At 44.1% G+C, this 12,450-nt stretch overlaps 1 protein-coding gene across 2 annotated transcripts in view; it reads left to right on the forward strand.

Moving 5' to 3' along the window:
• Window positions 1-12,450, forward strand: part of LOC121315171 (solute carrier family 45 member 4-like) — a 60,178-nt gene that overhangs the window by 45,609 nt on the left and 2,119 nt on the right. For both annotated transcript variants that reach the window (XM_041249175.1, XM_041249176.1), the window contains exons 3-5: window positions 5,057-5,245; window positions 10,228-10,407; window positions 11,351-12,432. In XM_041249175.1, coding sequence (XP_041105109.1) covers window positions 5,057-5,245; window positions 10,228-10,407; window positions 11,351-12,432 — 1,451 coding nt within the window. The remainder of the gene's footprint in view (window positions 1-5,056; window positions 5,246-10,227; window positions 10,408-11,350; window positions 12,433-12,450) is intronic.

Below are 12,450 nucleotides of genomic sequence, written 5' to 3' on the forward strand. Positions count from 1 at the left end.
TGGCTCTTGAGAGAACAGTATCACGGTATGTCATGGTGGTGCACACTGTTCATCACTGGGACATGTAGCTCCAGTGCATTCTCGCTCGCTGTAAACCCAGCTCCAGCAGGTAATCCTGGTCTGTTGCGGAAAGGACATCTTTTTAGATGTTTTGCTGTTTGAAACAAACACCACAGGAAGATTTACAATTTGTTGTTATTCTTTTGTGTTTTTACTGAAAAAAATATATAAATAAAATATAAGTGGGATAAGTAGCATTTTTGTTCCGTTTCAGCCATCCTGGTGAGACTTGACCACGGAGAAATACCTGGCAATGTAAGTCATGCTGTAACAAAGTGGCCCGTTGTGTCGTAATAAGGGAACTAGTTTGTTTAATAAAGCTGAGAGAACGTTTCCTATCCAATTCCAGTCTCGAAAGTCTGATGCACTTGACTATGCTTGGCTGAGCCAGCGCTGCACTTGCACACTAACAAGTCTAGCACCTGTTTCCTCTTGACATTACAGACTCCGCTCCAGCATTCACCCAGTGCGAAGGCAGTTCATTTCCCCTTTGTCCTGTTCACAGCATTGGAAAGCAGCAGAACTCCTTGGCAGCCTCTGATTTTGCTGAATAGCTTTTAAACCTGTGGTTTTTAGCACTGGTCCTTAGCAGCCACCGTGCGGTCTGAGTGTTTGTTTCAGACAGGAATTGTACTGTGTTTGTTTTAAGCATGCATTGTTTTCAAGTGAACATAAGACTTTATACAGTGTGTGCATTTCAGACAGCAATGGCTCTAGAGTCTATGTTCATCACTGGACTGCAACACAAATACAAAATAAAAAAAGCAAAACAAGAACAGATTGAAACCAAAAAAAAAAAAGGATTGTTAGGCATATTCAAGACCAGCTTTCAAAAAAGACTGCTTTAAAACGTTGGGAGATTTAAAGAATCCACTGACTTTCAGGACCCCCTTTTCACTCAAACTGCTTAGAGGGGGTTATGTTTAAACATAGGACAGCAGGGAGGGGGAGGAGGGGCATGGCTGCTGAACGGAGGACAGTGCTGCAGTGTCACACCCCATCTCCACAGTGCTGTAAAATCCACTCTTAATTAAGGGATTGGTTGCTTTACACTAATTAACTGTGTGTGCCAGGGAGCCTGACCATTTCACTGCTGCATAATAAAGTTAAGATATTTGCTCTTTGTTATTTGGCTGATTTTCATTTATTTTGGGGTTGCATTGAAATGTGGAAGTTAGGCAAAGCTACTGAACATTTCCCCGATTTTGTTAACTGTAGTTACTATTGAAACTCTTGACACAATTTGAAGACGTATCGCAACATGCATCATCTTTGTTGGTTTGCAACCCAGAGCGGTCACTTGAATACGGGGACAATGGAACAGAAGACCTGGGGACTGGTGACTGGACATGCTAAAGGGTGCAGAGTGAGTTCGCCCTGCCATTTATCTCCACCGAACATCAGTGTGCCCTGAGCCTTTACCTCACCTTGGGGAGACAGTGGGGCCCTGGCTTTAGTGAATAACTTAAGAAAGACAAGCTGCGACCGAGCAGATCAGCACATGCTAAAAAACCATGTAGAAAATTCTAACAGTGACAGTGTGAACATTGCATGCAAGTGATTTGTTTTATGGTTAAATGTGTCTCGGTTATGTACCCCAGAGTTCCCCTGAAACACAAGTCAAATACCCAGGCCTGGCTAATCTTCCAAAGTGCACCTCGCACCTCGCTTTAAGGTTTAAAGGGCGAGTGGTTTCCCTTGTTCCGATTGTTTTTCTGCCCTGACATAAACCCCTCCAACTGCTGTGGCACAATAAGCATTTCCTATAGAGCATGACTTACTGCTCTCACTATTGTTACCCATGTTTGCCCTGATTGAAAAACAGCTTTATTTACTAGAACCTAATATCCTGTTTGGATGTTACAGGATTGGGTTGATAACGTCCACAGCCGATAAAAATCTATTTTTTTTTTTTCTTTTTTTTGTTCTGTTTGTTTTTTGCAGAGGATTGTAAAATGTGTTTTTGTTTTCCCATATATTCACAAGGTATAAAAAGGAAGAGGAAGTTCAGGGCTGACAAGCAATATGGGAGGCCTGTCACCAGGCCCGGAAGAGAGTTTGGGATGAAGTATAATAAATGAACAAGTTCCCAAGCCGGGCCAGTAATACTGCTGATTGTTATGTCGTGTGAATTCTGAAATCCTCTCGATTTAAAGTCTTCCAGAGGTTCTTCCCACACTGAGAAGAATGCAGTCAGGTAGCAATAGGCTGTTTCACAAGAAGCTCTTCTGTTAAGTGCTGAATGGTGGTTCAGTTTTTTCAGAGCTTTTCTTATCACTGGTTCAAGCTCTTGGACTTGCTGAGTCGAGGCTGCTGTCTTTATGCAAAACATCCATCACAATATTGCCTTTGTTTTGTAACATGTCGAGTGAAGACTTTGAGCAATTTAACGTCTATTGAAAATAAAAACCCCTGAGCTTTGTTAAGGTTTTAACTACAGCACTGTAGCAAACATGATTTCTACAGCATTTTGCTTTTTCACCACCCAGGGCCAGCACTGAAGTGTGACAGGAAAAGAAAGGATGTGTGCCAGCATTATGTGTGACAGGCTATTGTCCCCTCAGAATCGCAGTTCACCCAACATGATCATAATGAGGGATTAAAAGAAAACAAAAAGTTTTAATATGTATTGCTTCACCCACTTTACAGCAAATAAAAACTTATGTAATGTGTTTTCCAGCACAGTTACCGTTCAAAGCATTGCAAGATAGCTTGCATACTATTTGCCTGCTGCTAATATAATGCTGTACAACCGAAGTGCTTTACAAATAAATGCAGAGTGTATATATATATAATATTACAGAAGCTGGCATGCTCTGGAGCCTGGGGCTTTCATTTGCCAAGCTGCAATTTAAAATGTCTTTAACAAGCTTTTCAAATGGTGGGCTGTTCTGCTCTTTCTATAATGGCACATCTCAGGCTCTGAAGGGTGAAAGAGGGTTTCAGCGTGGGCAGTGTTTCTGTAGTAGATGCTTGCTGGAGAGCCATCCTCACAGGTAGCTTTCCTGCTGCTTTGTGTGTCATCAGTATCCCTACTATTGAAAGTGACTGATCCCTGACAAGCTTCAGTGCTATGACAATGATTGAGCGTTCACATGTTGAAGTTCCTCTGAAAGCCTAATTACGTGCAGCGCTACTCTGTCTGTGCGGGTGTGTCCTATACTTTTAGAATCACCTACCTACAGGGCTCATGCTGCTATAATATTTTGATATCTGTGTTATAGAAAGGGATATAAGCAAGAGCAGTACTGGGGGTGACTTCCTGTGTGCAGATCTAGGATCAGTTAGCTATGAGGAACGTGAGGAGATGGGTCGAATGGCCTCCTCCTGGTTTTGTCAAAAGAACATTTCAAAAGTTATAGTAGACTCAGATGGGGATAGCTTATTTTGCACAGGGAATACAATAGTTAACATTGCTTTGAATTTAGGGCTGTCACTCAGATTAGTTTTGATCGGTTAATTTATGGACATTATTTGATTAATCTGTAGATTTATCCATGCACATTTTTAATAAAGGTAATGATCTTATACGGCTGTCCTGCATAGTAATACTAAAAAAACAATACAATCTAAAAAAATAAAAAATAAATAAGTAAGGGAATTTTGTCTTTTTAAAAGCATTTTTATCGTGATTTTTATTTTAGTAAATGTAACGCAGTTTCACAGAACAAGCGTTCTTCTGGGCCACTATCAGTCACATACTAGTACCTGAAAACACAAGCCAGCTGAGCCGCGTTTCTATTGTCTGTTATTTACCCTACATTACAGCTCCATACTTGGCTTCGTGTAGTTCTGCTTTCATTCATTCTGAATCTTGTTAGTCACCCGAGGATACTATGGCTATTGACAAGTGATTGCTTAACATGCTGCTGTATTCAGAGATCAGAGAAAGTAATTCCACATAATTACCTCTATTTCAGGAATTGGTGCCTTCATTATGCCTTATGCATGCCAGTTCTAGCTTGCCAAGGTAAACAACAGAATTAAATCAAGCGTTTAAGAACCTCACAATGGTTTTTTCTTACTTGCCTATTGTGATGTGTTGTATCGCTACGCTTCTGCTCATCCAGTTGAACATCAAAAAGTTTTGATTGTAACAGTGACTTTGGGAACGCTCAATGTTATGTGCGGACTTCGATAGACATCCTAAATTGCTGTAGCCAGTTTTTTTGGGGGGGCCACACTAGTTGATGCTTTCCTGGCTTTATATCCTGGGCTCTGGAGAAACAGCGTAATGGGTGACTTCTTGCTGGAGAGCCATGTTACACAGCTACTGTACTTGACGTCTGAACACTTCTTAAATAGAAGGGAGATTAGCCTGGCCATGTTCTTTACAGCTGTTGAAGTCAGGAACACGGTGATTTCACTAAAGCTTTTAACACTTGAGTTCCAGCTCTGGGGCCCTGCCCAATCATTAGTCACCACAAGATCTCAACCAAGGTGACTTTTGATTTGTTTTGTAACTCATTTGTGTTTTTTCATTCGTCTTTTTTGAAACTTTTCAAGAAATGGCCCCCTCCTGTGCAGTTTTGGAAAGGGTGGTTTTCCACTGGCTATTTGCTCTGGCCTCTCCACACATCCGAGTCCGCCTCAGAGCAGTAATTAGCCAGTCGTTGCATTTCAGTTGTCTTCATTAACATACAAAAAAAAAACACAACCTAGTCTCTGGATCTCAAATACAGTGCAACGCATTCATTGCGTGTGACGTTAGCTGCACGGCTTGGGCTCTGGAAACACAACCAGGCTCCTCCTAACCAGCCCCGGGCTGGCTCGGCATAGCCCTGGTGTGGCTTGCTTGTACCGTGGAAGATGTAACTGAGAAATCCAGCTGCTTCTGTTTTGGTGGCGTGAACTTTTGAACTCCGTCACTTTAGCCTTCACATTTTTTCCCATCTCTCCGTTCCAGGAAGGATTTAGGGAACGTTCTCTCCTGCTGCACATTGAGCTGTTTTATTTGCACTGTAATTAAATGGTTCTGTTTTTGTGTTTTATTCAGGTCTTCCAGAACAGTACTACAGCCTGACATGGTTCCTGAGCCCCATCTTGGGGCTGATCTTCACTCCCCTGATCGGCTCTGCCAGTGACCGCTGCACCATGCAATGGGGCCGCAGGCGGCCGTTCATCCTGGCGCTGTGCATCGGCGTCCTCCTGGGGGTGGCGCTGTTTCTCAACGGGTCAGTTATAGGTAAGGATGGGGTCCTACTATACTGTGACAAGCAGACACGATAAAGGATAAAGGTATCTCACTGTGGTCTCTTGTAAGGAATGTAGAAACAAAGGTAGAGAGCTTCTTAGATCCTCTGATAAGTGTCTCATCTTTCAGATAGTTGCATTCTGGTTTGTAGACAGTGGTTGGTGTGCTGATGTGATGTGCTTATTATTTGAGCCAAGAACATTATGAAACTGCATTCCTATGTTTGGCATATTGGCTCCACCTGTAAAACACAATGCTCTTTCCATATTGGAGTCAGAATAGCATTGGTTGCTTGTTCAACCCTGGAAAGTGTTTGACTCGCTTTAGCTAGACTAAGAAAGGGAATGCATTGCAAATGACATCAATTAGAAGTGTTTAGACTAGTGGCTGATCATTGATGGAACAGGAAGGCTGACTTAGTTGATGAATCCTTTTGTCAGGACACATCATTAGACTCTTATTAGTGACTTGTTGCTGCAAACCCAAGTAAGTTAACCAGCACTCATTTGTAGCAGCTAAACAAAAGAAATTGCTGTAGTGTAGGTGGTTTTGTGACATCCTAAGCGTGAGTGACACACCAATAATTAGATCTGCTTCAATTGCAAGTGTGAAAATTGAAAACAGAAATATCAAAGAGGGTCACGGACAGTGTCAAGTGTTTCAGTACAGCAGAAAAAATCACAAGAAACTATGAAGCAAGTACTGGCATAGCTGTGCAAATAGTGTCATGGAGTGATTATACTCTGCAAAATGAAGGACAATGGCCACTGATGCAGTGAGGGTTGTCTCTCTCAGGAGAAAGTCAAATAATTTACTACAACAACATGCACTTGTATAAAAGTATTGATTTCAGAAGGCAGTCCTTTGTATATATGTTGTTCATTCATAAATACGGACTTGCACTTATTCCTTCTAACCCATTTCAAGCAGTGTTTGACCACATGTTCAAGTACGTGTCCCAGCACTGTGAGAGAGGTCTACTCTACGTGTACAGGGGACTGTGCTTAGTCGAGCTGTATACTGTTATTAACCTCTCCCCTCTGGCGGGTCCCATCCCACCCCTGTGGACAGGTATTCTAAACAGCCACCTCACTTCACATTGACACATAGTGTTCTATAGTCCCTTGTCGACCCTGTGCTGTTGCAATGTGTAAGCTTCCTGTTTTAATAAGCCAGTGAGTAATGCAGTGTCTGCAGAGTGCAAGCCCTGCAGCGGCAATGTATATTAAGTCAGCCTGTGTGACATGGGAAAGGAGTAGGAACCAGTTCACAGGGAAGCGTTTCCTGTTGTGCCTTTTTTACCTTTCATTGCCTATCTGAAAATACTTCCCGTCTCCGGCATTATTAAAAAGCATCCCCCTGTTCCTCAGTGCGTGTTTGCAGCAGTACTGCACTGTGAGTCGCATTGTGCTGCCCTCGGCTAGAACATAAGGTACAGCGCCTTTCAGATGTTCTTTAAATAGACAAGCGCCTGGGAAAAGAACAGTCTCTCTCTCTCTCTCTCTCTCTCTCTCTCTCTCTCTCTCTCTCTCTCTCTCTCTCTCTCTCAGATAAGGTTTTTAAAAAGTAGCCAGTTGTTTTTTTAATTTGTTCAGGCTTGAACTGTAAAGATACCGCTAATGAAATGCCTGTTTATCACAGTCTGTCACACCAATGAGCAGAAAAACTGGAGGATTTTCACTTGCCAACAGTATCCGTGTTTCATTCCAACACAATTTGGAACTGAGCAACACAAACTCCTGCAGATACTGCTCTGTTTAATCTATTTAATTGCAGTTAATGGCCTGAATAGTGGGTGACTCCATGTACAGCCACCCCTGGCTCATTGCTAAAGTGAAAACAGGTGTTTACTAACTAATGTTAACAGTTTCTGTGTTTCTTTTTGTTATTATTGGGCCATTTCTTGCTTGTCAGAATATACTGCACAGATCTGCATTCTTGCAGCCCAGAGCTGTGCCTACCAGGGTTGTATTTCTGAAGATCAGGAACACCAGAGAGTTGGTCAGCTGAGCTTCTCCAATAAGGGACACTTACACAGGCACCAACTGTCGTTATCCCTCGCAAAGCCACAGAGATCATGCCCCTTGTCCAAGTCTAGTCACAAGGTGGATCAGGTGACACTTCTTGTGACCTTGTAAATTTGCATACATTGCAGGCTAATAATCTAGGTTTGGAAATATGAGCCCCACAGCAACAGTCAGGTTCCTAAAGCTCATACAGCTACACTGTGGAGAGTGCAGGCACCGCGCTGATGGATTGAAGCTCATACAGCTACACTGTGGAGAGTGCTGGCACCGCGCTGATGGATTGAAGCTCATACAGCTACACTGTGGAGAGTGCTGGCACCGCGCTGATGGATTGAAGCTCATACAGCTACACTGTGGAGAGTGCTGGCACCGCGCTGATGGATTGAAGCTCATACAGCTACACTGTGGAGAGTGCTGGCACCGCGCTGATGGATTGAAGCTCATACAGCTACACTGTGGAGAGTGCAGGCACCGCGCTGATGGATTGAAGCTCATACAGCTACACTGTGGAGAGTGCTGGCACCGCGCTGATGGATTGAAGCTCATACAGCTACACTGTGGAGAGTGCTGGCACCGCGCTGATGGATTGAAGCTCATACAGCTACACTGTGGAGAGTGCTGGCACCACGCTGATGGATTGAAGCTCATACAGCTACACTGTGGAGAGTGCTGGCACCACGCTGATGGATTGAAGCTCATACAGCTACACTGTGGAGAGTGCTGGCACCGCGCTGATGGATTGAAGCTCATACAGCTACACTGTGGAGAGTGCTGGCACCGCGCTGATGGATTGAAGCTCATACAGCTACACTGTGGAGAGTGCTGGCACCAGCTACACGCTGATGGATTGAAGCTCATACAGCTACACTGTGGAGAGTGCTGGCACCGCGCTGATGGATTGAAGCTCATACAGCTACACTGTGGAGAGTGCTGGCACCACGCTGATGGATTGAAGCTCATACAGTTGCACTGTGGAGAGTGCTGGCACTGCGCTGATGGATTGAAGCTCATAGAGATCTGCACACCCATTATTTCTATTTTTACAGCAGCCTATGTTGGTTCACTGGAGTGACTTCACATGTAGGGCAAAGTGCACTAGGGCCCTGTTGAACCAATAGCTGTTATCTCCCTGACAGTTAAGGATGCAGGGCGAAGTGCATGCCAATAAACAGATACACCGCTGTGACTGGGAGTCCAGATGGATAAATCACAGATATATACTGACAGATCCTTGCATACTCTGAGGGATGATGGAGACATTGATGGACAGATGTGTATATTTTGAACTGAATCTATTAGAGAGAGGGTCTGTTTTTCCAGATCGATAGAAGAGCAGAGATGAACAGATCAATGAATTTCTGCTAATATGCCTGCACTCTGCACGCAACACAGGATCTCTGTGAAGTGTACATGATGCAGATTAGCACAAAGTACTGTGGCATGTTTTGTATTTATCAAAGTTTTGGTTGGGAATACTTTTAAGTCTCCAGTTGCATATTGTATTGATCCAGTAGTGTAGTGGTAAATAACAAGTGGGTAAACTCCTGTTTGGTGCTCAAAGCCAGACAGTGGCATAGTAGGAAGTTATGCTGACCATTGTTTCTGAGTTTAATTGGGTTTGGAGGACATCTGGGGCAAAAAAACCCATTAGTATGCATTTCTGGCACTCTGTTCAAACGGTGACTTCACTCATTGCGTTGTATGTACTGGAGTGTGTTAAAATAGGGCCGCAGGGAGTGAGTTACAGTATAAAAAAACCCATTAGTATGCATTTCTGGCACTCTGTTCAAACGGTGACTTCACTCATTGCGTTGTATGTACTGGAGTGTGTTAAAATAGGGCCGCAGGGAGTGAGTTACAGTATAATCGTAAATCTCAAAAACTACTCACTTCTAAATCTTTTGTAGTCATTTTTGTATTACTTTAGTATAAATACATGTTAATTTGGATTCATATGTTGTTTTTTACTGACTTTGTGAACGAAAAGGCACACATTTTCCCATTTTCCCATTGGAAATAGTGATATTTTGAAATATCACTGTCCTGGTCACAAAAGCAAAGTTTGTGGGGAATAATAGCCATTTTCTATACTTTTGAGGCATAAGCAATTAGGAAATAACACTTACTACCCAGGAACCAAAAAAAAAAAAAAAAAAATTGTTACACAGTGTAATAAAACAATGAATAATCCTCTCCCAACACCTAAACCCTAACCCTAAGGTCAGTATCCTCCACTGCAGCCATTACACATCTAAATCCGTACATGCTTGCCAGTGAATAAACATTTTTGTTACTTTAAAAAAAAAAAAAAAAAAAAAAAAAAAAATGTGACCCGAGGTGCTGACTTCCTCGGTTGTCCTGACAGGAACATTTCGTGGTACCTTTTGTAGGCACTGCCAGAAGATGCAGCAACGCAACTCGAAGACGCTCACCGTTAAAATATCTTATCTTTAAACCAGGATTTGCATATCACAGGAGAGTAGAAATGAGTAAACTCTGTGTCTTTTATATGGAAGTGGGTAAACGCTATAATGCTCAAATTCAAAGTGGGTAGGCGCCGTTTTCCTGCGTGATGGACTTGGCATGGTGTGTTAAGATCAAGGATGTGCTCAACTGGAACGGCTCAGCCCGCTCTGCAGTTTGATTCTCAAGTTATCCTTTTTATCCATTTTAGCTTTATAAAGCTCAAGACTTCCCCTAGTGGTTGCATTTGGTCTGCATACTCTGATTATGAGGAAATGCTGTACTTGTGGGCATTTTATTATCATTACATATTCTGGAATGCAAATAGAATAGATATGCCTACCATTCTAAGGCATTGCACTGATTTTTTTTCGTGTAATTCAAACATAAGACGAGTCTCTGTGTAGCCGAGGCTTGTTTGTCGTGGCAGGCTCTCCTGAATTGTTTCTTGTGATTTGATTAACTTGTTTTTTTTCTATCCAGGTTTGGCCATTGGCGATGTTCCCGGTAAGCAGCCCATTGGTATAGTCCTGACGGTTCTGGGCGTGGTGGTGTTGGATTTCTCCGCCGACGCCTCGGAGGGGCCGATCCGGGCATACCTGCTGGATGTGGCAGACACAGAGGAACAAGACATGGCCCTGAACATCCATGCCTTCTCTGCTGGTGAGGACAAGCGCTGGGCTGCTGCTGTGCCTGTGCACCTGTAAATGCATATGCAGTGCTCCTCTCTAACGCTGTAGTGTGGAGCCATAGTGAAGAGACCGTGCTGTTTGTGTTCCCCCTTATAACGAGAATACCAGTGTTAGCGTAATGGCATTATAACCTGTACCGCAGTATAAAGGGCCGCCTTATAAAAGGGGAGCTGTGTGTGTGTGTGTGTGTGTGTGTGTGTATATATATATATATATATATATATATATATATATATATATGAAAATCTTTGGAAATTGCCAAATTAGTTATTGTCAAATTTTATTTTATGACTTTAATAGTCCACATTTGCAGTTAATTAAAAATAGTAAGAGAAAAGGATCATGTAGCCATGAAAATGCATGAGACATTGCAGAAGGTGTTTAAGGTGGATAATTAAAGCACAAAGTGGTCAAACATTTTCACAACTGCCTGTTGTTTCTATGTGACCGATTTTACTGACTGAAAATTGCAATTGAGGATTTCATGCAGGTGGTATATAAAGGATATAAATGACAAATATTGGTGTTCAAATAAACGTGCACACTGCTGTACAGTACCATATGCTACAGTTACAGTGTTTAACCCAATGTACCCTAATGCACTGAAACCAACACAATAAGATTACAGGTAATGAAATAATGGGTGACATAATTGGACAAATAACAATCCAGATTCCATCCATTAGGCATTAACTGTGTTACTATAATTCCACACTAAACTGTAATTTAAACCTGTGCCTTGAAGTATCCTTACTGTCAATAGATTATATTGGGAATGCGTGTTTTTGTGATGTTGTTTATTGGTTAATTAGGTTATTTTCAGATTCTGTACAGTTTTCCATGACAGACTTGATGTCCAAAGGAGGAAATATAAAACCGTTTAGCATCTCTTCCTCTCTTCCCCTTCCCTGCAGGTCTGGGTGGAGCTGTTGGGTACATGCTGGGGGGTCTGGACTGGACTCAGACCTTTCTAGGGCAGGTCTTCAGGTCTCAAGAGCAAGTTCTGTTCTTCTTTGCTGCTATCCTGTTCACCGTGTCGGTGGGGCTCCACCTGTTCAGCATCGAGGAGGAGCAGTACAGCTCCCTGCAGGACCGGCTGGATGAGACCAATGGCACGGGCTCCTTCAAGCTCAACTGCAGCCCGGAGGAGAAGGGAGGAGACGATCGCTGCCGCTTTTACGACGAGGTGCGCTCGGAGCACAACCTGGACATGGAGTTCCTGGACGTGGGGATTGTGAGGAGCAAGAGCGACTCCATGTTGCACGTCACAGACGCCACGCTGGAGTCGGAGCCTGAGCTGCTGTTCCTGCGGGAGATCGAGCCCTCCATCTTCCAGGACCACCTGTCCTCCTACCACGGCACCCCGGCACGCAGGAGCAGCATTGGCAGCAGCAGCCAGGACATTCTCCGGACCCGGTTCAGTCGGCTGTCTGCTTTCCTGCAGGAGAGCGAGAGGGACGGGGTAGAGAAGCTGCTGGACATCCACCTGAACGAAGCCAAGGCGCCCAACCAGAATGGTGATCCAGTCAGCAATGGCAGCAAGGGCTTCACCGAGCACACTTGCATCGGCATGAAGCAATCAACCACCTCGGCCTCCATGCGCCGCCGCCACATGTTCTACCGGCAGCCCTCCTACACCTTCTCCTACTACGGCAAGGTGGGCACTCACCGCTACCGCTACCGGCGTGCTAACGCCGTGGTGCTCATCAAGTCCTCCCGTAGCATGAACGACATCTACGACATGCAGAAGCGGCAGAAACGACAGCGGCAGCGGCTGAGGCACCAGAGCGGGAACACCAACTCCAGTGGGGACACAGAGAGCGAGGAGGGGGAGACGGAGACCACCGTGCGGCTGCTGTGGCTCTCCATGCTCAGGATGCCCCGCCAGCTCCTGCGCCTCTGCCTCTGCCACCTCCTCACCTGGTTCTCTATCATCGCCCAGGCCGTCTTCTACACAGACTTCATGGGCCAGGTCATCTACGAGGGGGACCCGCAGGTACTCGGCTTTGTATCC

Source organism: Polyodon spathula, chromosome 4, assembly GCF_017654505.1.
Source record: "Polyodon spathula isolate WHYD16114869_AA chromosome 4, ASM1765450v1, whole genome shotgun sequence".
NCBI lineage: Eukaryota > Metazoa > Chordata > Actinopteri > Acipenseriformes > Polyodontidae > Polyodon > Polyodon spathula.